Here is a 26,436-nt window from a genome sequence, read left to right as displayed (position 1 = left end):
CTTATTTTAGCTGAGGAATTACGCCTAAGCAAAAAGCCAGCTTGATCTTTATGGATTATAGTGGGGAGAAGAATTTGAAGCCTCTGTGCCAGTATTGCTGTTAAAAGTTTATAATCGGTATTGAGGAGTGCTATGGGTCTGAATGATTCTTTTTTTAGTTGGATCTTTGCCTGGTTTGATAATAAGGGTTGTATGTGAAGCAACAAAATCGGATGATGGAATATTGCCCTTTATGTATAGGTCATTAAAAAGAGCTGTTAAATGTGTTGATATTTCAGATTTTAGAATCTTATAGAATTCATTTGGAAGGGCGTCTGGTCCGGGAGCTTTGTTCAAAGCGAGCTTTTTAATTGCTGCTTCAGTTTCTATCTCTGCTATCGGGGCGCACAGCCCCTCAAGTAACTCAGGAGTTGCTTTCGGGAAGGATATTTTTCCCCAGAATTCCTCACGTTCCTCAATGTTTGAGGTTTTAGAAGAATAAATAGACTTATAGTAGTCTGTAAAAACACTAAGTAGTTCCTCGGATGTATTAAAAGATTTACCTTTAGAGTATATAGAGTCTATAATGAGAGAAGCCCTGTCCCTCCTGACCAAGTTCGCAAGTAACTTCCCAGTTTTACTCCCGAAGCGATATAGTTTCGCCTGCAGTTTCAAATCCCTTCGAGATGTTTGATAGAGTAAAAATGAGTCTCTTTCCATTAATGCGGCTGTATATTTATCCCAATTCTCAGAGGTCCTTTGGAAGATATATTGGTTATATGCATTTGTCACTGCTTTTAGAAGTTCCTTTTCTCTTAACTTAAGTTTTTTAGTCCTTGAAATGTTATATGCCAGTATATCCCCTCGAAGGACTGCTTTGGCTGTCTCCCAAAATACAGCAGGTTTGGAAGTGTATTCCCGATTGAATACCACGTATTCGCGAAATCTGGCTATGAGCCAATTCTTGAATTTAATATCCGCAGCTAGGTAGTAGGGGAACCGAAACCCAATATTCTTGGGAGATATGAGACTTGTTTTAAAATGAAGAGAGATTGGAGCATGATCAGAAATAGTAACTGGTGAGATCTCTGCTGTAATGTTTGACTTGGAAAGCCTATCGTCCAGCAAAAAAAGGTCTATTCTGGATAATGATTTATGCGCCCTCGAGTGACATGTATAGTCTCTAGTATCAGGGTTTTGAAGTCTCCAGATGTCGCAGACCTTTAAATTATGTATTATTTTTGCGAATAATTTTGCTTCCAGATTATCTCTCTTAGTTTTTAGGGTGTGGAGATTCTGTCTCAGCCTGTCTAGAGGATGTTTCGGGGCCATATTAAAATCACCGCCGAGGATTAGATAGCCCTCTACATATGACATGAGACTGTTTTGCAGGGTATCCCAAAAAGGGAGGCTGAAAACATTTGGCGCATAGACATTGCAGAATGTATATAGTGTTTTTAATATTTAAATTTTTGCCATTATGTACCTTCCTTCGTGATCTATGACTACGTGTATAATCTCGTATGGAAGCTTTTTTCCCAGGAGGATTGCTACCCCACTCTTTCTATTTAAAGGGACACTGTAACCATCATTTTTCTTTTGTGATTCAGATTGAGGACATTTTAAGCAACTTTCTAATTTACTCCTATTATCAAATTTTCTTCATTCTCTTGGTATCTTTATTTGAAATGCAAGAATGTAAGTTTGGATGCCGGCCCATTTTTGGTGAACAACCTGGGTTGTCCTTGCTGATTGGTGGATAAATTCATCCACCAATAAAAAAGTGCTGTCCAGAGTACTGAAACCAAAAAAAAGCTTAGATGTCTTCTTTTTCAAATAATGATAGCAAGAGAACGAAGAAAAATTGAAAATAGGAGTAAATTAGAAAGTTGCTTAAAATTGCATGCTCATTCTGAATTACAAAAGAAAAAATTTGGGTTCAGTGTCCCTTTAAGGATGAGGAGAATAGTACTTCCTTAACCCATGAAGTCTTCAGTTTGAGCACTTCTTCTGGTTTTAAATGGGTTTCTTGCAGGAAGGCTATATCTGTGTTACTTTTTTTCAAATAGGATAATATTGTTTTGCGTTTAATAGGTGAAGTAAGGCCTCCTATGTTCCAGGAGGTTAGTTTAAATTTATTATTAGAAGTAATTTAATATTAATAAAATAAGAAAGGAGAAGGAGAGGGAAGAGAAAGAAAGAGAGAGAAAAAAAAAAAAAACCCTAGAAAGAAAAGAGGAAATATCCCCCCCTCCCAGAAAAAAACAAGCCAATGGAGGGTTTTTAATCCCATTTCCCTCCAAATTCCTATCTAGGAAGCGTATATAATCTAGCTCATTCTGAGCGTCTATCTTATCAACTTTCATTTTGCCATCTGTTTAGACTTTTAAACAGAGGGAGATTTTTCATTATAAAATTTTCGTGCTTCATGTGCCGACTCAAAAAGGTGTGTTTGGCCGTCTATTACTAGTTTCAGCTTTGCTGGGTAAAGTTGCCCTAACACCTTGCTCAATAAAGTTGGAGCAAAGCGGGGCAAACTCCCTCCTTTTTGTGGCCGTCTCCACCGAGAAATCCTGAAACATGAGTATTTTAGCTCCGCCGAGGGAGATTGGCTGATGCTTGCGGAAAGCTTGTAACAGTAAAACTTTGTGTTTGAAATTTAAAACCTTTGCAATTATTGGTCTCGGCCTACTATTTGTTTTAGCGGGAATAAGTGATCCTATCCTATGGACCCTTTCAATGACAATCTGAGGATGAGATTCTGAAATTTGAAGTAGACGAGGTAATGTTACTGTGAGCAGCTTATCTAGGTCTTCATACTGTTTATCCTCCGGGACCCCTATAATCCTCAAATTGTTTCTTCTGGATCTATCCTCTATGTCCCCTATTTTACTCTGCATTTTTAAAAGAGATGCTTCCGTGGAGTCAAGAGCAGTTTTATAAGTTATATTAAGATCCTCCAAATCAGATATCCTTTGCTCGGCCTCAGAGAGTCTGTGAGCAAATTGTTTCACCTCACTAGACAGGGATGCTATGTCTTGTTTAATCTCTTTTTTTAGTGTCTCAAATTTTGGGGCTAGGGCTTCTGAAATGCTTATAACCAGTGCTTGAACATCTAATGTGTCAGGCATAGCCGGAAGATTAATAGGAGATGATTGTGCACCTACTGAGGTTTCGAGTGCTGCTCTATTCCTTTTATCTTTTTGTTTCCCTGACATGACTGAAGGAGAAGTTTTAGAGTGAGAGTGAATATACTTGTCCATGTACTGTTAAATTAATCAGTGATTCCCAGGATTGGTTAGTAAGTGGTTTGTGAATAGTGAGAAAAAAACAAAAAAAAAACAACAAAAAAAAACAAGATTTTGTGTGAGGTAAAGTGGGGATATGTGAGATAGAACTATTGTGAAAGGGGAGATATTAGCCCCTTTAGTGAATCGGTTCACAGCAAATTTTGTGAGAAGTGAAGGGAGGAGGGGAAGGACCGTGGAAGAGAAGTGAGGGGGGGGAAAAAGTGTAGTTTTAATAAGTTCTCTTATTCAGTCGTGTAGGGAAATTAGTTGTTTGAATATTACCTGAGGTGCCGTTTTTTTTTTTCTCTTTTAAATAAGTAATCAGGAATGTCTTTTCCTTTTCTCTCCCCTATCCCCCCCCTTTCTCACTCCCCTAACCTGTTGGTTGGCGAAGGAGATTAGCAGAAAACAATAACAACAACTATGGGAGCTTTGAGGTGTTAAAGAGTTCACTAAGAGGCAGAGATATAGGCACTATTTGAGAAGAAAAAATAAATAAAATAAATGAATTATAATTATAATTGAATCTTGAGCAAACTTTATTAGTTCTGCTCAGCTAGACATATAGATTTTTAACTCGCTAGTCAATGAGGACCCTTGGGTTTTGTATTTTACTGATACCGATTAGGGCCTTTAAATTATCCAACTTAGGGCTTCTCCTGAAAAAAGGGATAGCACCCTCTTGTGTAATGAGGTTTATAGAACAATTTTTTTGACTGTTATTCACTCAGAGTTGTATTTCGAGTCAGATAAGGGGATTTAAGGGCTTAATTCGACATTTATAAAAAATGAGCCATCTCAGATGAATCATAGAGAAACAGGTGTTTCAACCTAAAACAATGTTTTCCCCTAATGCCTTTTCTTTTTTATTCCCTCTTTTCTCCTTGTTCTCAATCTAGTGAGCAAAATGACTTAAATCCTGCAAAGAATCCTAACAGATATCCTACAAGGAGGAAAAGTTTTTGTTAAAACAACATAGACAAGCGAATAATCCGTAATTTAACTTTCAACGCTCTTCAGTAGGCATAGAGTAAAAAGCACACTATTAAAGTTAATTAGGAGAGATATTTTAACAGCAAAAATATGCACAGTTCTTGGCTATACATGTGGTTTTCAAAAACTCTAAGCTATAAAGAGAATAGTTATCCTAAACTAATTTAAACATTCCAAAAATATGAAAAAAAAGAAGAAAAAAAAAAGGAGAGACATCATCTGTCAGTATTTTAGTATGCTCTGATGATTTCTCTCTCTCCCCTTTGCTTTCTCCTCTTCTCCTCCCTTCTTTCTTTTTTTTTTTTAAAAAACTGTGTGCCTAGTAAGGGGAAGAAGAGAAAAAAAGAGGTTTTCTTGGCAGCAAGAGAATGAATCAACTCAACACTGATACCTGTGGGAGCAATATAAAGCTCTTATGGGATACAGTGTTGCAAGAGAAGAGTTCCTTTGAACCAAAAAAAAAAAAAACCCAAGAGAACAACAACTAAAAAAAAGTACATATATTATCCAGTTCTTTGTGCTCTTTAAAGTTAGCCTAAATGTTTGCAGTTTATATTTTTCCTTTTAACTTTGTGTCTTTATTATAGTTGCCGTGTGCTGCCAACCACTTCTGTTCCTCCCTTGTGTTCCCCTTGGCAGTATTTTCCTCTTTCCTTCTCTCTCCTTTTTCAGAGTATTGCTCCCACTACTCCCCCTTGCCACCTATACGACTGAACGCCGTTTAAACTCACCTCTCCTTGTCCACTGCCTGTCCGGTAATGAACCAGTTTTTGTCCTCTTTTCTCCTCCTCACAAGTGCACAGCGTCGGCTCTCCACAGCGATCCTTGCTTCTTGCTGATTATCCCTTACTGTGCGAGGCCTCCGACACAGCTCCTTAACAGTCTCTCCCTCCCTCACGCAGCATCGGTGGGAGAGGAGGGAGATGAATGACTAGTGGAGACTTATCCCGCGCAGGGATCTTCCTCAGTTAGAACTGCTCCGCTAAGAAAGCTCCAACTCCAACCCCTCTCGCGCAGCACCAGTGGGAGAGGGGTGGTTCAGCTGATGCCGCGGCCAAGGTTCACGGAGTCCTTCTTTCAGGAGGAGAGAGCGGTCTCGGGCCATGCACGGGGAGCAGGTCTGAGGGCAGTTGCCGGAAATCAATGGCAGCAGGCGGTGAAAGCAACTTTAGGGTAGATACACCTGGTCTTCCGCCACAGTGAGTCCTGTTTTCGCCACTGCACGCTCAGGAACTGCAGGAGGAAAGAGTGAGCGGCGTATGTAGAGCAGGTACAGTCCCGGGGGTATTGGCATAGGTGTTCAGCGGTGGGAGGTATTATACATACCGCGGTGGTAAAGTTCTCATATGAGCCGACTTCAGTGGGACCTGTAAGTGAGAGATTGTCACTGTCGGGGGGAGAGTGGGAGATTCTTGGGGATATCCAGGGGGTCTCTCAGCTTTCCTGGCCAATGTATGAACAGGTGTGTACAAATAATCTTGCACTTTGCAACAAGTGTTGAATTCAAAGGCAGCTTTTTAGTTAGATTACACTTTGTTTCTTTGCGTTTCACTTGGCTTGTTTTGTTGTAACAGCGAGGTGGAATTTTTGCGCTGTTGTGGTTCCAGGTAGCGATGTCTCAAGCTATCCCAGTAGCTACCACTAGAATTAGGGTATGGCGCGAATAGAACCGCCAAGAGCTGTAGGGCTGGAACAGGGAGCTCAGGAACACCTGCTTGCTCCTCCTCCACAGGAACCAGCTCCATCTTGGATTTTAAGCATCTTTGTACCCCCTGTGACAGAAGTAGAACACTTTCACAAATCAGTGATATCACGCACTTCCAGAGCACTTCTGTTTAGCGTGCACAATACAGAGCAGGAGCTGTACATTTTTGCAGTGGCTGCATTTCTCTATATCATTCCAGATATGATATTTTAAAATTTGTTATGTAAGTTTTAAAAGTAAAAAACTGCAAAAATGTTCTCTTCTGCATTCTATTGTGTGAGGTACAGCTGCCTGAAAATCAGCAACACTACTGATCTAAGTGCACTGCTTCTGTCATAGGATGCGACAATATGCAAGTACCAAGATGGAGGTGCGCAGTGTAAAGGTGCAGATCTTTACCTACTGACTTCTGTAATGGGTTAAAGAGAATGGCTTTAAATAGAGCTGCAGGTAAAGAAGAAAAACAATAGCATGGTGAGCAGTTTAATGTCCATTTAAAATAATGGTAAACTTGAAATAAATCTATTGTCCTAACATGAAGTACATACAGATATTAGTCTAATAGATTTTAAAGTATTGAAGAAGTACCTGTAAGTGTTAATGTGGCTACAATATATTCTTGTAATACTGTCCCCCCCTTGTCTCACACTTTTTATTTATTTTTTTCCATTGAAGTTTGTTTGGCATCCAATCAGACGCTTAGCCATATGGCTCACTATTTTCAATGTGAATCCATACATGCAAGCAAACACACGTCTGGCAATATGTGTAGAGCGAGAGGGTAGAATAAAGAACACAGCTATTGAGGGGGCGGAGGGAAGGATCTTGATTTACAGGATATTAAATATAAGATATTAAAAACTTGCAAGTACTTAGATTTCAAATGGTAATGCGGTTTACTTTGTGATTATTTATCGATTAGTGTGCTGCAATAGTGATATAGTTGACCATCTCTTTAAGATGGAGGGTAATAGGTTAAAGAATAATTTGAGGAAGGACGTTTTATCAACACCTAAAGTGTAAACCTCACAGCACCTCTCAAATTTTAGTAAATTTAAGTTTCTTAGCTTTCACTAAAGGTTTTTTAGTTACATTTATGGGGTCATAATACAGGGAGTGCAGAATTATTAGGCAAATGAGTATTTTGACCACATCATCCTCTTTATGCATGTTGTCTTACTCCAAGCTGTATAGGCTTGAAAGCCTACTACCAATTAAGCATATTAGGTGATGTGCATCTCTGTAATGAGAAGGGGTGTCGTCTAATGACATCAACACCCTATATCAGGTGTGCATAATTATTAGGCAACTTCCTTTCCTTTGGCAACATGGGTCAAAAGAAGGACTTGACAGGCTTAGAAAAGTCAAAAATAGTGAGATATCTTGCAGAGAGATGCAGCACTCTTAAAATTGCAAAGCTTCTGAAGCGTGATCATCGAACAATCAAGCGTTTCATTCAAAATAGTCAACAGGGTCGCAAGAAGCGTGTGGAAAAACCAAGGCGCAAAATAACTGCCCATGAACTGAGAAAAGTCAAGCGTGCAGCTGCCAAGATGCCACCAGTTTGGCCATATTTCAGAGCTGCAACATCACTGGAGTGCCCAAAAGCACAAGGTGTGCAATACTCAGAGACATGGCCAAGGTAAGAAAGGCTGAAAGACGACCACCACTGAACAAGACACACATGCTGAAACGTCAAGACTGGGCCAAGAAATATCTCAAGACTGATTTTTCTAAGGTTTTATGGACTGATGAAATGAGAGTGAGTCTTGATGGGCCAGATGGATGGGTAAAGGGCAGAGAGCTCCAGTCCGACTCAGACGCCAGCAAGGTGGAGGTGGAGTACTGGTTTGGGCTGGTATCATCAAAGATGAGCTTGTGGGGCCTTTTCGGGTTGAGGATGGAGTCAAGCTCAACTCCCAGTCCTACTGCCAGTTTCTGGAAGACACCTTCTTCAAGCAGTGGTACAGGAAGAAGTCTGCATCCTTCAAGAAAAACATGATTTTCATGCAGGACAATGCTCCATCACACGCGTCCAAGTACTCCACAGCGTGGCTGGCAAGAAAGGGTATAAAAGAAGAAAATCTAATTACATGGCCTCCTTGTTCACCTGATCTGAACCCCATTGAGAACCTGTGGTCCATCATCAAATGTGAGATTTACAAGGAGGGAAAACAGTACACCTCTCTGAACAGTGTCTGGGAGGCTGTGGTTGCTGCTGCACGCAATGTTGATGGTGAATAGATCAAAACACTGACAGAATCCATGGATGGCAGGCTTTTGAGTGTCCTTGCAAAGAAAGGTGGCTATATTGGTCACTGATTTGTTTTTGTTTTGTTTTTGAATGTCAGAAATGTATATTTGTGAATGTTGAGATGTTATATTGGTTTCACTGGTAAAAAAAAATAATTGAAATGGGTATATATTTGTTTTTTGTTAAGTTGCCTAATAATTATGCACAGTAATAGTCACCTGCACACACAGATATCCCCCTAAAATAGCTATAACTAAAAACAAACTAAAAACTACTTCCAAAACTATTCAGCTTTGATATTAATGAGTTTTTTGGGTTCATTGAGAACATGGTTGTTGTTCAATAATAAAATTAATCCTCAAAAATACAACTTGCCTAATAATTCTGCACTCCCTGTATAAATTGACAGATTACCCATGTGTGGTGGTAGTTTGCTGGAATATTGTTGACTATCACATTTACAATTGACAAGATGTGAACCAAGCTTAAAAGGGACACAAAATGTTTCTTTCATGATTTATGTCCTTTTAAATGTAGTAAATGTTACAAAATATAAATTTAGACCTTAAACAATTTATTCTGTGTTTTGCAATGAGAAATACAAAGACAAAAGAATACAAATGAGAAATGTATCTTTTTACTGGTAAGAAATAATACAATGTAAAATAAAAATGTCTCTATAAGCATAAAACAAACAATTTGTACATTTAGGAAATCCTTTTTATTTCATAATATTCCTTTAAAATATAAAGAAATCTTTTTGTATTGAAATATATATTTACAAGAGCAAAAAAATGGAAAGGAAAACAGACATAAGTCATTTAAATAAGATCAAGACAACAGCATGTGGAGCCCCAGAAACATAAAACATTATTTACTAACAGAATGATATGCCAGTGCTATAAAACAAGTGCAGTTTTTATCTGTGCAAGGAATGTATACTTGTTGCATGAAATATTAAAGGTTAATATGTACTTGTGAAGCCTTTTCAAGATTACAGTTGCTCTTGAGGCTTCCATGGAATGGAGTGCACCAGTCAATGTATATACTAATCCTGCTCACAGTAAATCAATGTCTACAGTCAGAAAATGTCAGGATGTCTATATTCATACATTAGATAGATAGATGGATAGATAGATGATGGGTAGGTAGATGGATAGATTATAGGTAGGTAAATGGATAGATAGGTAGATGGATAGATAGATGGTAGGTAGATGGATAGGTAAGTACATGGATAGATAGATGATAGACAGGTAGATGGATAGATGACAGGCAGGTAGATGGATAGATAGGTAGATGGATGGACAGATAGGTAGATGAATGGATAGATAGGTAGATGTATAGATAAGTAGATGGATAGATAGATAATAGGTAGGTAGATGGATAGGTAGGTAGATGGATAGATAGATGATAGGTAGGTAGATTATAGATAGATAAATGATAGGTAGGTAGATGGATAGATAGGTAAGTAGATGGATAGTTAGTAGGTAGGTAGATGGATAGATAGATGCCAAATAATATGCTCACTGTTCTCATAACAGCAACCAGGGTGCTACAAAAGATCGAAAACACCAATTTAAGTGCACTCACTGGATTTTCAACTAAATGTTCTATAACATAGAACTGTCATTAAAAAAAAAAAAAGTTAGATATGATGTTTCTGTATCCGACACCATTATTAAATGTTTAACATTTATTTTTGGAGAAATGGAATCTATCACAGCCTTAATATTTGTCTTATTAATCCTTCACCTTTATATAAATCCCCCCCCCATGTTTTTGTCTGTTTTGCTGTTCACAATTGTCTATTTTATAATTTTAATAAAAACAGAATAGTGTTCTGCTTTCAGACTTGTCATAAAAATAGTTGTGGACTGCAGCCAAATCTTGGGAAACTGACTACGATTCTGTAAGCAGAACACCTTAAGTTATTGCTTTACAGCAGAAAACTTATTTATCCAACCAGCTTGAAGGTGGAAAAGCAATTGTAAAAAAAATATGGCAAAGTTCCATGCTAGGTACAGGACCACAAAGAAACATTAAAAAAAGGACAGAAAAGTTATGACAGTTTGGAACTGTGCAAAGATGTAAAAATATTTTTAATATGCTAAGAAAAGACAAAGAAATAAATAACCAGTTGCAAGTTTACAAATGTTATAGAATTACCTATTTTTCATTAGCTGGGCACCAGTGTTGTAACTAATATATTAATCCATAGGCTAAATGTTTACAGCCTATGAACTCACTGGGTCTTTCAAACTGTGGCGTATATACATCAGTATAACCACAGTTTAGTGTTAATTGCTTTGTCCTTAATAAACTGTAATAAATTGTTTTCATTGCATTAAATAAAATTATTAATCTAGGTAACCTCTCAAAATACAGTGTTTTGCATAATAAAAACGTTGTTAATCCCATGGTTTACTCACACCCAAGCCACCTCTCTGCTAAATCTTTTTTTTGTGTGTGCAAATGACAGGCAGGTGGTACAGCCAATAGCAAGTGCACCACCCTCCCTACGCATTTCTATAGCGGCATAGACTTGTGCAGTTAGCTGCTAATATCATACATCACTGTAATTTTGGAAAGGTAATGATTTCATTTAATATTACAGTTTACTGTCACTTTAAAATCTTTCAGAAGCTGAGCCCATCATCATATCTGTATACCACTGTGAATTGTAATTAATGGAGATATAATAGAACGCAACTGTGCTTCTCGAGGATTATTTCAAACTAACTAAATTCTTAGTACATGGCAGCTCGAGGTAATCCAGTATGATAGGGCTTTATAATCATAGTATCGAATGTTTAACAAACTTTTAAATAAATTGTTTAACATTAAGGTTGGCAGGTTTTATACAGCTATTGTGTATGCCGTCACTGATTAAACACAGGGCTCTACAAACCCAGGAGCTAGGGAGCAACTGTCTCCTAGAATGTTACCCCTGGCTTGTAATTTTTGGGTTATTCTCCATGTACAAATATCACTGTCTGGCTCCTAAATTTTGAAAAGATTTGTTGACCCTGGTATAGCATACACATCATGCATGCACTTGCGTTATAGGCAAGCATGTGCAGTTCATGAGCACCAATCAGCAGCTCTCTATCTTCCGAGATTGACACAAGAAGTGTACACAAGTTATTTCCTTTAGTCTTTTTTTAACATTTATATCTGAAAATGGTCTATATAAATATATAATAAAAAATGATTGTGCTGCTTGTGGTTATAGAGTGTTATGTCTTGAATTCACAGAATAATTCGAAACGCATATTTGGCATTAGAAGATAAATATTTAACAGATAGTTTAGTTACCTTTAATGGACACTGTCACTGTACTCGAAAAAAATCTATTATACATATGAAACAGCAGCAACATGCATTCAAATAGGTTTGCATGAAAAAGAGTTGAAGATGAGAGGGGTTGAATCATAAATTATACCTAAGAGAAAATATGTTTTATACCTAGATGTTCATTGTTGACTGGCTAATAGGGTCAATACAGTATTAAGCCTCAAAAAGACTAACAAGAAAAAGTGTGTTTATTCTGCACATGAACTTTCACCAAAAAAAAAAAAAAAAAAAAAGAACAAATAACAAAAACTGTAAACAACTGTTTTTGATGGTAAAGAAACACTTGAATATGATTTACATTTAATATAAAACCTCTACATTTAAATAACATTTAAACATTCATGCTTATTATTTTAAACTCAGGACTCATCTATTCAAAACTGCATAGTTTAATCTTCCCTGAGCTCATCAAGGAAGCTGTGCAATATATGTTCATTTTAAAGTTCATAATCCTTTGCCAGGTTCCATATGTCGTCCGAGTCAAGGCCGTCAATTTGTTTTTCAGAGAGAGACTCAAAAATACTCCGAATTTCAATTTTCTCATTATTGCTGAGAAGCATAAGAACCACCTGGAACACAGATATTTATGTGAAACTTATCAGCTACAACTGCAAAAACCCAACATGCAACAGTGTGGGCGTCAGTAATAAGCAAACTGTATGTTATTATAAGGAATACAAGGCTTCAATAGTGAATGACTAAATCAAAAACAAAAGACTAAAATGTTCTGGTTTTTTAATGTTATACTTATAACAATTACTAAGATTTAATTAAGAAATCCCACCAGGAAAATAATGTGGGTTTTTAAAAAAAAATTTTTTTTTTAAAGTTGTTAATAAATGATTTGTTAAACATCAGAAAGTTTGACGTTTAAAAACCTTTTGTGCAGAACAATTATTTTAAAATATCATTATTGTAATTACCATCTTCTATAATCATTCCTAATGTTATTAAAGGATATATGTGTTTCTCCCTCACACACTTTTCATTATATTGCTAAAGGTAACTCTTTAAAAATAAAAAAAATTGGACTAGGACAAAAAAAAAAGTAAAGTTAGTAACTTTATATCAGACTGCACAAGTGAATCTATAAGCTCTAAATATGCTTTTTTGTATACAGGTATACCTCACTTTACAGCGCTTCACTAATACAGCGCTTTGTGGAGCTGAAGTTCAACCTCCAAGGATTTTAAAACAGTGCTGTAATCTTCGTGAGATTGCAAGAAAAGTGACTGGCACCATTTTATTATGCTTAGTTCACTCTGTTTACAGCATTACAGTGCAATCTGTGTCTCAATGTTATACTCTGGCAAATTGTACTACAGTGATTGTCACTATTTTACAGGTACAGTATTTATTGAAACTAAACTTAGCGCTATTGTACACCTAATATAAATTAGTTAAAACATGTTTTTAAGTTTTTAAACACACTGGCAAGTGAAAAGAAAGCTAAAACTGCCTTGTTCCACTTTAAGGCGGTTTTCACTTTACAGCGGGGCTCCGGTCCCTAACCCGCTGTATGAGCGGGGTATACCTGTACTTGTATATATTTATTTATATTCTCATATCACTCATTTAAAAAAAAAGAAAAAAAGAAGAATCTTATTATTGGTAATCAATATGGCAGCTGATAATGCCGTGAACGCACATACTATAGCTCTATACTTCAACAAACAAGCTCATCATTAACATGAACGTACCTTAAAACGTTCTGCTTTGCTCAGGTACGAGAGGTGTCTGTATGACAGTAGTGGATCTTTATCAAGAAAGCTGTGTTTTAATGACCGTACAATCAGCAGAAGAATGTCTCCTTCTAACTTGTTGCTCAGAAACGCTGGCAAGTCTTTTGGGTCAGTGATGGCTAAAAGCTCAGCACAAGTAGCCAGATCCTGGTCTGCTCTTATCCTATTTATTAACTGGCTGAACTCATATGCATTGGTTGGTTTTGTAAGTGGAGTTCTTGATGTGGTCGACAAAGTCACATTTTCATGTCCATTAGAGGGGCCTAGATTATTAGAATTTGTGGCTTCTGAATATTTGTTCGTTTTCTCATCTTCATCCTCCTTAAAAAATAAAAATAATGGTTTGATTGTTAGTACAGGAGACATTACAATAGGATTCATTTTATCATGCTTATTAACTAACACTTAGGCAGTTCATTTGACTTATAATTTAAAGATACCACATAAACGTTCAATAAAGAGAATGAGAGAATTTTTCACTACTGTATTTCTACAAAGTTTTCAGAAATGTAAAAGCAGTTGTTGTGGCCCTAGCAAAAGCTGAAAGGGACAATGTACTCTAATATTTTTTCCCCTCTAATGTGTTCCCAATTATTCATTTTACCTGCTGGAGTGTATTAAATTGTTAAACATAGCTCCTTCACCTTTATTTTCTCATTTGAAATAGCCATTTTTACCCACTATATCTGAATATTAATGTGCTTGAATTGATGGTAGAGTGTGTTTGTTTGCTATGTGTATGCTGTTTCTAATTATGTCACTTACATATTAATATAAATATACTTCATTGGTGTCTAACTTTCTGTCGTTCAATTAGCAGAAATTTATTTCATATACAAAAAAAAAAACTGAACAATTTCTCATATATTGTAACTATGCAGTTGGTATAACAAGAAACGCATTAAGAGGAAAACTATTTTCCAATAAACTGTTCCTTGAACTAATAATGTGTGCTTTGGGGACTTCTGTTGAGTGGGCAATCAAGGTACCCTACACCCTTCCCTAAATATGGCCCTGTGCCACTGAACATTTTTAGAAAATAACAAATTTAAGTAAGAACTTACCTGATAAATTTCTTTCTTTCATGGTGGCGAGAGTCCACGATTTGTTACCCATGGGATATGCATTCCTACCAGGAGGAGGCAAAGTTTCCCAAACCTCAAAGCCTATAAATACCCCACCCACCTCACTTGTATATCAGTTTAACGTATAGCCAAGAAATGAGGTGTAAAAAAGGAACATGCCATCATGAAAGAAATTAATTTATCAGGTATGTTCTTACATAAATTATGTTTTCTTTCATATAGGTGGCAAGAGTCCACGATTTGTTACACACGGGATATAATACCCAAGATGTTGAAGTCCACGAGTAACAAAAATAAAGAGAGGGATAAAACCTAAACAGCTTTTTTGCTGAGAAATTAAATTCAAAATTAAAGTAATTTTTTTAATATTTTTATTGTAGAATAAACATGTTAAAATGACAACAGTTTCAATGAGATCGTATGCAATCAAAGGTCCAAAATGCAATAAGCATAACTATAAGGACAGTCAGTTGTTTAGGATGTACATAGATAAGATTCTCTAAAATTAGGGAACCTTTCAAATTAAACAAAAGTTACAAAATTAAAGTCTTTTAATAACTAAAAAACTCAAAAACATTATAGGCAATAGAATCAAAGAGTGACCACTGCCTGAAGAACCTTTCTACCAAAATCTGCTTCTGAAGAGGCAAAAACACCAAAATGGTAAAATTTGGTAAAAGTATGCAAAGAAGATCAAGTTGCTGCTTTGCAGATTTGATCAACTGAAACCTCATTCTTGAAAGCCCAAGATGTGGCAACTGATCTTGTAGATTGAGCTGTAATTCTTTGAGGCGGAGACTAACCTGCTTTCAAATGAGGTTTGTGAATCAGAAGTTTTAAGCAAGAGGCTAAGGAAATAGCAGAAGCTTTCTGAACCTTTTGTGAACCAGAAAAAATAAATTAAGCTTTAAGTCTTTCTGAAATCTTTAGTGGCATCAACATAATATTTCAAAGCTCTAACAACATCTAAAGAGTTTAAAGTCTTTCAGCATCATTCCTAGGATTAGGACTCAAGGAAGGAACAACAATTTCCCTGGTAATGTTGTTATAATTAAGAACCTTTGGAAAAAAATGTTTTAAGTAGTCTGCAAAACTGCTTTATCTTGATGAAAATCAGATAAGGAGACTCACAAGAGAGGGCAGATAATTCAGAAACTTTTCTAGCAGAAGAATAGCTAAAAGAAACAAGACTTTCCAAGAAACAAGCCAAATCCTGGATGAAGGGAAGATAAAGAGGTGCCTAATGGTGTAATAACGTAAATGCTGGCAAGAAGAGCAAGTACAAGTATCCAAATTTACTCTCAAGCCCAGATGCACATCTAGTGCAATAATCAGCGGACCGAGGCTTCAGAGGCGCTTGGCTGACTCAATCCACTGGCAAGAAACTGAACAGGAACACGTCCTCCAAAGACGTCATCAGACCCAGGATAGGAAGCCCGGGTTCACTATAGGAATCACCTACAGATAGTGCTCAAGTACTTTAAATACCAATTCTAGTGTCCAAAAAACTCGAGCAAGGTGTGGATAAAAGATGGTACTTTATTTAAAAACAATTAAAATACAATAGAACACAGCAACACGTTTTTCAGCGAGTGTGCTGTTTTATCAGGCTGTCCGTACGGAGCTTGATAAATATGCCCCAGAGGCTCAAAAGGAGGAGCCTGTAAAGACTGTAACACTAGATTGAGACTCCATGGAGGAGAAATAGATTTAATTATAGGTTTTATACTAGACAAAGCCTGAACTAAACAATGATTATCTGGAAGATGAGCAATCTTTCGGGGGAAACATAACAGAAAGGACAGAAACATGTCCTTTCAAAGTACTGACAGCTAAGTCCTTATCTAAACCATCTTGAAGAAACTGAAAAATTCTAGGAATTCTAAATGTATGCCAAGAAAAATTATGAGTGGAACACCAGGAAATATAAGTTTTCCAAACCTTATAATACATTTTCCTGGAAACAGGTTTTCTTGCTTGAATCATAGTATTAATTAAAGAGTCTGAAAAACCTCTGTGACTGAGAACTAGGCATTCAATCTACACGCCATTAACTTCAGAGATTTTATGTCTGGATGAAACAAGGGACCTTGAGACAGTAGGTCTGGTCTTAGAGAAAGATGCCATGGCGGGTAGCTGGACATCCAAACTAGATATGCATACCAGATCCTGAGAGGCCACACGGGGGCTATCAGAAGTACAGATGATTGTTCCATCTTGATTTTTGAAATCACTCTGGACAGCAGAACTATTGAAGGATATATATAAGCATATTGGAATGACCAAGGAACTGCTAGAGCATCCGTCATTTCTGCCTGAGGATCCTGTGACCTTGCAAGGTATCTGGGAAGTTTCTTGTTCAAACAAGAGGCCATGAGATCTATCTGAGGAAGACCCCAGATTTTAACAATTTGTAAGAATACATTCTGGTGGAGAGACCATTCTCCCGGGTGTAGTGACTGACGGCTGAGATAATCTGCCTCTCAGTTGTCCACACCTGGGATGTGAATCACAGTGATGAGACAGGAATATCCAAAATACTTCTTTCATGGCTAGGTAACTTTGAGTTCCCCATTGATGATTGACATATGCCACTGTTGTGATATTGTCTGTCTGAAAACGAAGATAAGGTTCGTTCTTTAAAAGAGGCCAAGCTTGAAGAGCTTTGTAAAGAGCAAAGATATTGATCAGAATTTTTGTTTCCTGAGCATTCCAGACTCCTTGTGCAGTCAGGGACCCCCATACTACTCCCCAACCTGTAAGACTTGCATCTGTTGTGATCACAGACCAGGTAGGACGAACAAAGGAAGCCCCTTGAAGATATTGGTGGTGTAGCCACCATGTCAGAGAAAAAACAGAATTTATGCTTACCTGATAAATTACTTTCTCCAACGGTGTGTCCGGTCCACGGCGTCATCCTTACTTGTGGGAATATCTCTTCCCCAACAGGAAATGGCAAAGAGTCCCAGCAAAAGCTGGCCATATAGTCCCTCCTAGGCTCTGCCCACCCCAGTCATTCGACCGACGGACAGGAGGAAAAAACAGGAGAAACCATAGGGTGCCGTGGTGACTGTAGTAAGAGAAAATAATTCATCAAACCTGATTAAAAAACCAGGGCAGGACGTGGACCGGACACACCGTTGGAGAAAGTAATTTATCAGGTAAGCATAAATTCTGTTTTCTCCAACATTGGTGTGTCCGGTCCACGGCGTCATCCTTACTTGTGGGAACCAATACCAAAGCTTTAGGACACGGATGAAGGGAGGGAGCAAATCAGGTTACCTAAACAGAAGGCACCACGGGCTTGCAAAACCTTTCTCCCAAAAATAGCCTCCGAAGAAGCAAAAGTATCAAATTTGTAAAATTTGGCAAAAGTGTGCAGTGAAGACCAAGTCGCTGCCTTACATATCTGATCAACAGAAGCCTCGTTCTTGAAGGCCCATGTGGAAGCCACAGCCCTAGTAGAGTGAGCTGTGATTCTTTCAGGAGGCTGCCGTCCGGCAGTCTCGTAAGCCAATCGGATGATGCTTTTAAGCCAAAAGGAAAGAGAGGTAGAAGTCACTTTTTGACCTCTCCTTTTACCAGAATAGACGACAAACAGAGAAGATGTTTGTCTGAACTCTTTTGTAGCTTCTAAATAGAATTTTAGAGCACGGACTACGTCTAAATTGTGTAACAAACGTTCCTTCTTTGAAACTGGATTCGGACACAAAGAAGGTACAACTATCTCCTGGTTAATATTTTTGTTGGAAACAACCTTTGAAAGAAAACCAGGCTTAGTACGCAAAACAACCTTATCTGAATGGAACACCAGATAGGGCGGAGTACACTGCAGAGCAGATAGCTCAGAAACTCTTCTAGCAGAAGAAATAGCAACCAAGAACAAAACTTTCCAAGATAACAACTTAAAGGGACACTGTACCCAAAAATTTTCTTTCCTGAATCAGATAGAGCATGCAATTTTAAGCAACTTTCTAATTTACTCCTATTATCAAATGTTCTTTATTCTCTTGGTATCTTTATTTGAAATGCAAGAATGTAAGTTTAGATGCCGGCCCATTTTTGGTGAACAACCTAGGTTGTCCTTGCTGATTGGTGGATAAATTCATCCACCAATCAAAAACTGCTGTCCAGAGTGCTGAACCAAGAAAAAAGCTTAGATGCCTTCTTTTTCATATAAAGATAGCAAGAGAACAAAGAAAAATTGATAATAGGAATAAATTAGAAAGTTGCTTAAAATTGCATGCTCTATCTGAATCACAAAAGAAAATTTTTGGGTACAGTGTCCCTTTAATATCTATGGAATGTAAAGGTTCAAACAGAACCCCTTGGAGAACTGAAAGAACTAGATTTAAACTCCAGGGAGGAGTCAAAGGTCTGTAAACAGGCTTGATCCTAACCAGAGCCTGAACAAATGCTTGAACATCTGGCACAGCTGCCAGTCGTTTGTGTAGTAAGACAGATAAAGCAGAAATCTGTCCCTTTAGAGAACTCGCTGATAATCCTTTATCCAAACCTTCTTGTAGAAAGGAAAGGATCTTAGGAATTTTGATCTTATTCCATGGGAATCCCTTGGATTCACACCAGCAGATATATCTTTTCCATATTTTATGGTAAATTTTTCTAGTTACCGGTTTTCTGGCTTGAACCAGAGTATCTATCACAGAATCTGAAAACCCACGCTTTGATAGAATCAAGCGTTCAATTTCCAAGCCGTCAGCTGGAGGGAGACCAGATTTGGATGTTCGAATGGACCCTGTACAAGAAGGTCCTGTCTCAAAGGTAGCTTCCATGGTGGAGCCGATGACATATTCACCAGGTCTGCATACCAAGTCCTGCGTGGCCACGCAGGAGCTATCAAGATCACCGAGGCCCTCTCCTGCTTGATCCTGGCTACCAGCCTGGGAATGAGAGGAAACGGTGGAAACACATAAGCTAGGTTGAAGGACCAAGGCGCTACTAGTGCATCTACTAGAGTCGCCTTGGGATCCCTGGATCTGGACCCGTAGCAAGGAACCTTGAAGTTCTGACGAGACGCCATCAGATCCATGTCTGGAATGCCCCATAATTGAGTTAATTGGGCAAAGATCTCCGGATGAAGTTCCCACTCCCCCGGATGGAATGTCTGACGACTCAGATAATCCGCCTCCCAGTTTTCCACTCCTGGGATGTGGATCGCAGATAGGTGGCAGGAGTGATCCTCTGCCCATTCTATTATTTTGGTCACTTCTCTCATCGCCAGGGAACTCCTTGTTCCCCCCTGATGATTGATATAAGCAACAGTCGTCATGTTGTCTGATTGGAATCTTATGAATCTGGCCTTTGCTAGTTGAGGCCAAGCCCTGAGAGCATTGAATATCGCTCTTAGTTCCAGAATGTTTATCGGGAGGAGAGACTCTTCCCGAGACCAAAGTCCCTGAGCTTTCAGGGATTCCCAGACCGCGCCCCAGCCCACTAGACTGGCGTCGGTCGTGACGATGACCCACTCTGGTCTGCGAAAGCTCATTCCCTGGGACAGGTGGTCGAGGTTAGCCACCAACGGAGTGAGTCTCTGGTCTTCTGATCTACTTGAATCACTGGAGACAAGTCTGTATAATCCCCATTCCACTGTTTCAGCATGCACAGTTGTAATGGTCTTAGATGAATTCGCGCAAAAGGAACTATGTCCATTGCTGCAACCATCAACCCTACTACTTCCATGCACTGAGCTACGGAAGGACGAGGAATAGAATGAAGAACTTGACAAGCGTTTAGAAGTTTTGACTTTCTGACTTCTGTCAGGAAAATCCTAATTTCTAAAGAATCTATTATTGTTCCCAAGAAGGGAACTCTTGTCGACGGAGACAGGGAACTTTTTTCTATGTTCACCTTCCATCCGTGAGATCTGAGAAAGGCCAGAACGATGTCTGTGTGAGCCTTTGCCTTTGAAAGAGACGACGCTTGTATTAGAATGTCGTCCAAGTACGGTACTACTGCAATGCCCCTTGGTCTCAGAACCACTAGAAGGGACCCGAGTACCTTTGTGAAAATCCTTGGAGCAGTGGCTAACCCGAATGGGAGGGCCACAAACTGGTAATGTTGGTCCAGAAAGGCGAACCTTAGGAACTGATGATGTTCTTTGTGGATAGGAATATGAAGATACGCATCCTTTAGATCCACGGTAGTCATAAATTTACCTTCCTGGATTGTAGGTAGAATCGTTCGAATGGTTTCCATTTTGAACGATGGTACTCTGAGAAATTTGTTTAGGATCTTTAAATCCAGAATTGGTCTGAAAGTTCCCTCTTTCTTGGGAACTACAAACAGATTTGAGTAAAATCCCATTCCTTGTTCCGCAGAACAATGTAATGTAAGAATGCCTGTCTCTTTATTTGGTTTGAGGATAAGTGAGACATGTGGAACCTTCCCCTTGGGGGTAGTTCCTTGAATTCCAGAAGATAAGCCTGAGAAACTATTTCTAGTGTTAAGGGATCCTGAACATCTCTTGCCCAAGCCTGAGCAAAGAGAGAGAGTCTGCCCCCTACTAGATCCGGTCCCGGATCGGGGGCTACTCCTTCATGCTGTTTTGTTAGCAGCAGCAGGGTTCTTGGCCTGCTTACCCTTGTTCCAGCCTTGCATCGGTTTCCAGGCTGGTTTGGTTTGGGAAGCATTACCCTCTTGCTTAGAGGATGCAGAGTTAGAGGCCGGTCCGTTCCTGAAATTGCGAAAGGAACGAAAATTAGACTTATTCTTGGCTTTGAAAGGCCTATCTTGTGGGAGGGCGTGGCCCTTTCCCCCAGTGATGTCTGAGATAATCTCTTTCAATTCTGGCCCAAAGAGAGTTTTACCCTTGAAGGGGATATTAAGCAATTTTGTCTTGGAAGATACATCCGCTGACCAAGACTTTAGCCAAATCGCTCTGTGCGCCGTAATTGCAAACCCTGAATTTTTCGCCGCTAATCTAGCTAATTGCAAAGCGGCATCTAAAATAAAAGAATTAGCCAACTTGAGTGCGTGAACTCTGTCCATAACCTCCTCATACAGAGTCTCTCTACTGAGCGACTTTTCTAGTTCCTCGAACCAGAACCACACTGCTGTAGTGACAGGAACAATGCACGAAATGGGTTGCAGAAGGTAACCTTGCTGTACAAAAATCTTTTTAAGCAAACCCTCCAATTTTTTATCCATAGGATCTTTGAAAGCACAATTATCCTCGATAGGAATAGTAGTGCGCTTGTTTAGAGTAGAAACTGCCCCCTCGACCTTAGGGACTGTCTGCCATAAGTCCTTTCTGGGGTCGACCATAGGAAATAATTTCTTAAATATAGGAGGGGGGACAAAAGGTATGCCGGGCTTCTCCCACTCCTTATTCACTATGTCCGCCACCCGCTTGGGTATAGGAAAAGCGTCGGGGTGCACCGGAACCTCTAGGAACTTGTCCATCTTGCATAATTTTTCTGGAATGACCAGGTTGTCACAATCATCCAGAGTAGATAACACCTCCTTAAGCAGTGCGCGGAGATGCTCTAATTTAAATTTAAATGGCACAACATCAGGTTCAGCCTGTTGAGAAATTTTTCCTGAATCTGAAATTTCCCCATCTGACAAAACCTCCCTCATGGCCCCTTCAGATTGGTGTGAGGGTATGACAGAGCAATTATCATCAGCGCCCTCCTGCTCTTCAGTGTTTAAAACAGAGCAATCGCGCTTTCTCTGATATGCAGGCATTTTGGATAAAATATTTGCTATGGAGTTATCCATTACTGCCGTCAATTGCTGCATAGTAATAAGCATTGGCGCGCTAGAAGTACTAGGGGCCTCCTGCGTGGGCAAAACTGGCATAGACACAGAAGGAGATGATGTAGAACTATGTCTACTCCCTTCATCTGATGAAACATCTTGGGCAATTTTACTATCTGTGGCAGTACTGTCCTTACTTTGTTTGGACGCTATGGCACAATTATCACATAATTTTGAAGGGGGAGACACATTGACTTTCATACATATAGAACATAGCTTATCTGAAGGTACAGACATGTTAAACAGGCTTAAACTTGTCAATAAAGCACAAAAACCGTTTTAAAACAAAACCGTTACTGTTGATAGTAGAATAAAAAAACTACAACTAAACACCACATACTCTTAACCATCTCCGTGGAGATGTTGCCTGTGCTACGGCAAAGAGAATGACTGGGGTGGGCGGAGCCAAGGAGGGACTATATGGCCAGCTTTTGCTGGGACTCTTTGCCATTTCCTGTTGGGGAAGAGATATTCCCACAAGTAAGGATGACGCCGTGGACCGGACACACCAATGTTGGAGAAACGAGTGTTTTGATCCAAGAATATTAGTTGTGATATTCGAATATAATCCTTGCACCACTGGTGCAACATGCAAAGTTGAAGAGGCCTCATATAAAAATGAGCAAAGGGGATCGCGTCCGATGCTGCAATCATAAGGCCTAACACCTCCATGCACATAGCCACTGAAGGGTATGACAGAGACTGAAGAATCAGACATGCTGAGACTAGTTTTGTTAGTCTCTTGTCGGTCAGAGAAAGAGTCATGGACACTGAATCTATTTGGAAACCCAAATAAGTGACCCTTGTTTGAGGAATCAAGAAACTCTTTGGAAAATTGATCCTCCAACCATGATTTTGTAGAAACAACAAATAGTTGACTTGTGTGAGATTCTGCTAAATGAAAAGATTGAGCTAGAACTAAGATATCATCAAAATAAGGAAACACCACAATACCCTGTCCTCTGATTACAAATAGAAGGGCGCCGAGGATTTTTGAAAATATTCTTGGTGCTGTTGCTAGGCCAAATGGAAGAGCAAGAAAATGCTTTTCTAGAAAAAGAGAATCTCAGAAATTGAAAATTATCTGGATGAATAGGGATGTAAAGATAAGCATCCTGTAAGTCTATTGTGGACATATAATGACCTTACTGAACAAAAGGCAAAATCCAATATTGGTCTGAATGAATTCTCCTTCTTTGGTACAATGAATAGATTTGAGTAAAAACCCTTTCCTTGTTTCTGCACTGGAACTGGGACACTCACTCCCAGTGAAGTTCTAGATGTGAGACACATGTTAGAAAGGCTTGAGCTTTTACTGGATGTTTTGGAAGATGAGTTAAATAAAACCTTCCCCTTGGGGGTCTGATTTTGAAACCAATTTGAAATCCCTGAGAGATAATATTCTGAATCCAGGGATTTTGGACAGATTCTGACCAAATTGTTTGAAAAGTTTTAATCTGCCCCCTACCAGAAGAACTGGGGTTTTCTGGACAGGATTAGGTTTCTTGAATTGATTTATTCCAATTGGAAGAAGGTCTCCAATTAGAGCCACTGGCGCTTTTGATCTTTGTTTCAAAAAGTATGAAAATGATTAGGAGCCTTGAAGTTCCCTTAGATCTATAATCTTGAGGCAGAAAAACTGACTTACCTCCAGTAATGAAAGAAATAATTTAATCTAAATGAGAACAAAAAAGATTCTTACCCTGAAAAGAAAGATAATAATCTAATTTTAGAGACCATATTAGCATTACAAGATTTAAGCCATAAAGCTCTTCTAGAAAGAATAGCTAAGGACATGGTTTTAGTATTAATCTTAATAATGTCAAATACTGCATCACAAATAAAAAGATTTGCTTCTTGAAGTAAATAAATAACATTACAACATTCAGGATCTAAAAAAAATTGTTGAGCAAGATTAGAGAGTCAAAAAGTAGAGGCAATAGATATAGGCCTAAGGACATAACCAGTATGTAAATAAGTCCTCAAAAAAGATTTAAGTTTCCTATCTTAAGGATCTTTGAAAGAAGTACTATCCTCTAAGGTAATTGTAGTACATTTAGCTAGCGAAGAAATAGCCCCATCTACTTTGGGAATAGTTTCCCATAGCTCTAAATTAGCAACAGGTAAAGGATACAATTTTTTTAAACCTAAATGTAGGGTTAAACGAAGTACCAGGCTTAGACCATTCTTTAGAAATAATACTAGAAACTGCATTAGGAACCGGGAATATTTCTGGAAGGTCAATGGTAGATTTAAAAAAAGAATTTAATTTGTTACAAGGAATAACCTCAGAAGGTTTAGCTTCTTCAGTTCCCAAAGTGACAAACTTATTTAAAAAGGGAACGAATATGTTCAATTTTAAATAAAAAAGAAGATTTATCTGGTTCTGTATCAGATGGGGGAGCCTCAGAATCAGAGGAACCATCATCATGAGAGGATACATCAGTATTAGTCTGATCATTACATACTTTACTAGATGACGGTAAAACATAGGCCTTTTGAATTTGAAGCTGCAATAAAAGTCTTCATTGCTGGGGATACGCCATCTATATCTATCTGTGAAACTGAAACGGAAGGAGAATTTGAAACCATAGAAACATCATTAGGACGTAATAAAAACACTATAAATGAGTCACATAAATTTGCTGTAGATGGCACTTCAGAAGTTTTACAAAAAACACACTTCGCTTTAGTAGAAAGGTGTACAACAGACTCAGGTCCTATGGTGATTTCATGGACAGAAGCAGTATGTTCCATTATGGCAAATAAGTTAATAAAGCAAAAAACAGTGTAAAAATATTTTTTGTTTGCTAAATAAACTTTGAGGATTTGGAAAATGTTGTGCTCAAAAAAATGCTTAATAAATAAATGTTACTAAAAACATTAAATATAGAGCGCTCATAAAAGCCGCCCCTATTTAATGAATGAGGGCGGAACACAAATAGGTGAGAATCTATTTAAATAAAAAAGAGTGCAAAATAATGGCGGAAAAAAAAGCGCGCCGGGGCATCTATGACGTCACCGGGAGCATAAAAAAAGGCGCGACGCAACGGCCTCCCTTGTAAGAAAATGTTTCCCCAGGAGACAGTAGTAAAAAAACCCTGCACTATAACGCTCTACATTCAGGATAGAGAGGCTCAGGAAAAACTAAAACGCCCCCATTAAGCAAATATTTAAAAGCCAAAATGTACCTTTCCTGTAAGTGAAAAAAACATGCTTGTCCCTGGGCCGCAAATATAACAATATAAGTATAAACTTTACAAGTGCCCAATAAAAAGCCGTGTCTCGGAAGAAAAAATATATACTTACCTGTATTATTTGTAGACACATGTCCACTCTTTAAGCAGACAGCCAACCAGTACTGAAAAAACAGCAGAGGTAGAAGATAGGAGTATGTAGAAGTGTAAAGGGAGGCAGAAAAAAAGCTTACTGCGACTGAATTTACAGAATTCCTTAGACAGACTACCAGAGGTTTCACAACATGGTGTGTAAAGGCTAAACTCCCCAAGCATCCCTTTGACAAACACTGTAACTCTGAGGGGAACCGGACTTCAGTATACACTGAAGCACATCATACTTTAACCACCTCCAAAGGAGGCAAAGTTTAAACTGAGATATGCGTGAGGTGGGTGGGGTATTTATAGGCTTTGAGGTTTGGGAAACTTTGCCTCCTCCTGGTAGGAATGTATATCCCATGTGTAACAAAGCGTGGGCTCTCGCCACTTATATGAAAAAAAACATAATTTATGCTTACCTGATAAATTCCTTTCTTCTGTTGTGTGATCAGTCCACGGGTCATCATTACTTCTGGGATATAACTCCTCCCCAACAGGAAATGCAAGAGGATTCACCCAGCAGAGCTGATATAGCTCCTCCCCTCTACGTCAGTCCCAGTCATTCGACCAAGAATCAACGAGAAAGGAGTAACCAAGGGTGAAGTGGTGACTGGAGTATAATTTAAAAGATATTTACCTGCCTTAAAAACAGGGCGGGCCGTGGACTGATCACACAACAGAAGAAAGGAATTTATCAGGTAAGCATAAATTATGTTTTCTTCTGTTATGTGTGATCAGTCCACGGGTCATCATTACTTCTGGGATACCAATACCAAAGCAAAAGTACACGGATGACGGGAGGGATAGGCAGGCTCATTATACAGAAGGAACCACTGCCTGAAGAACCTTTCTCCCAAAAATAGCCTCCGAAGAAGCAAAAGTGTCAAATTTGTAAAATTTGGAAAAAGTATGAAGCGAAG

General features: G+C 38.6%; 1 protein-coding gene across 1 annotated transcript in view; it reads right to left on the bottom strand.

The window, feature by feature from the left end:
* Positions 1–8,836: 8,836 nt before the first annotated feature.
* SPAG1 (sperm associated antigen 1) overlaps positions 8,837–26,436 on the bottom strand; it is a 501,191-nt gene continuing 483,591 nt past the window's right edge. The window contains exons 18-19 of the mRNA XM_053715918.1: positions 13,276–13,638; positions 8,837–12,144 (exon numbers count right to left, since the gene is read on the bottom strand). Of these exons, the coding sequence (XP_053571893.1) occupies positions 12,013–12,144; positions 13,276–13,638 (495 nt within the window). The 3' untranslated portion in view covers positions 8,837–12,012. The remainder of the gene's footprint in view (positions 12,145–13,275; positions 13,639–26,436) is intronic.

This window comes from Bombina bombina, chromosome 5 (assembly GCF_027579735.1).
Source record: "Bombina bombina isolate aBomBom1 chromosome 5, aBomBom1.pri, whole genome shotgun sequence".
In the NCBI taxonomy this organism is placed as follows: Eukaryota; Metazoa; Chordata; class Amphibia; order Anura; family Bombinatoridae; genus Bombina; species Bombina bombina.
This window is presented reverse-complemented; position numbering and strand designations above follow the sequence as displayed.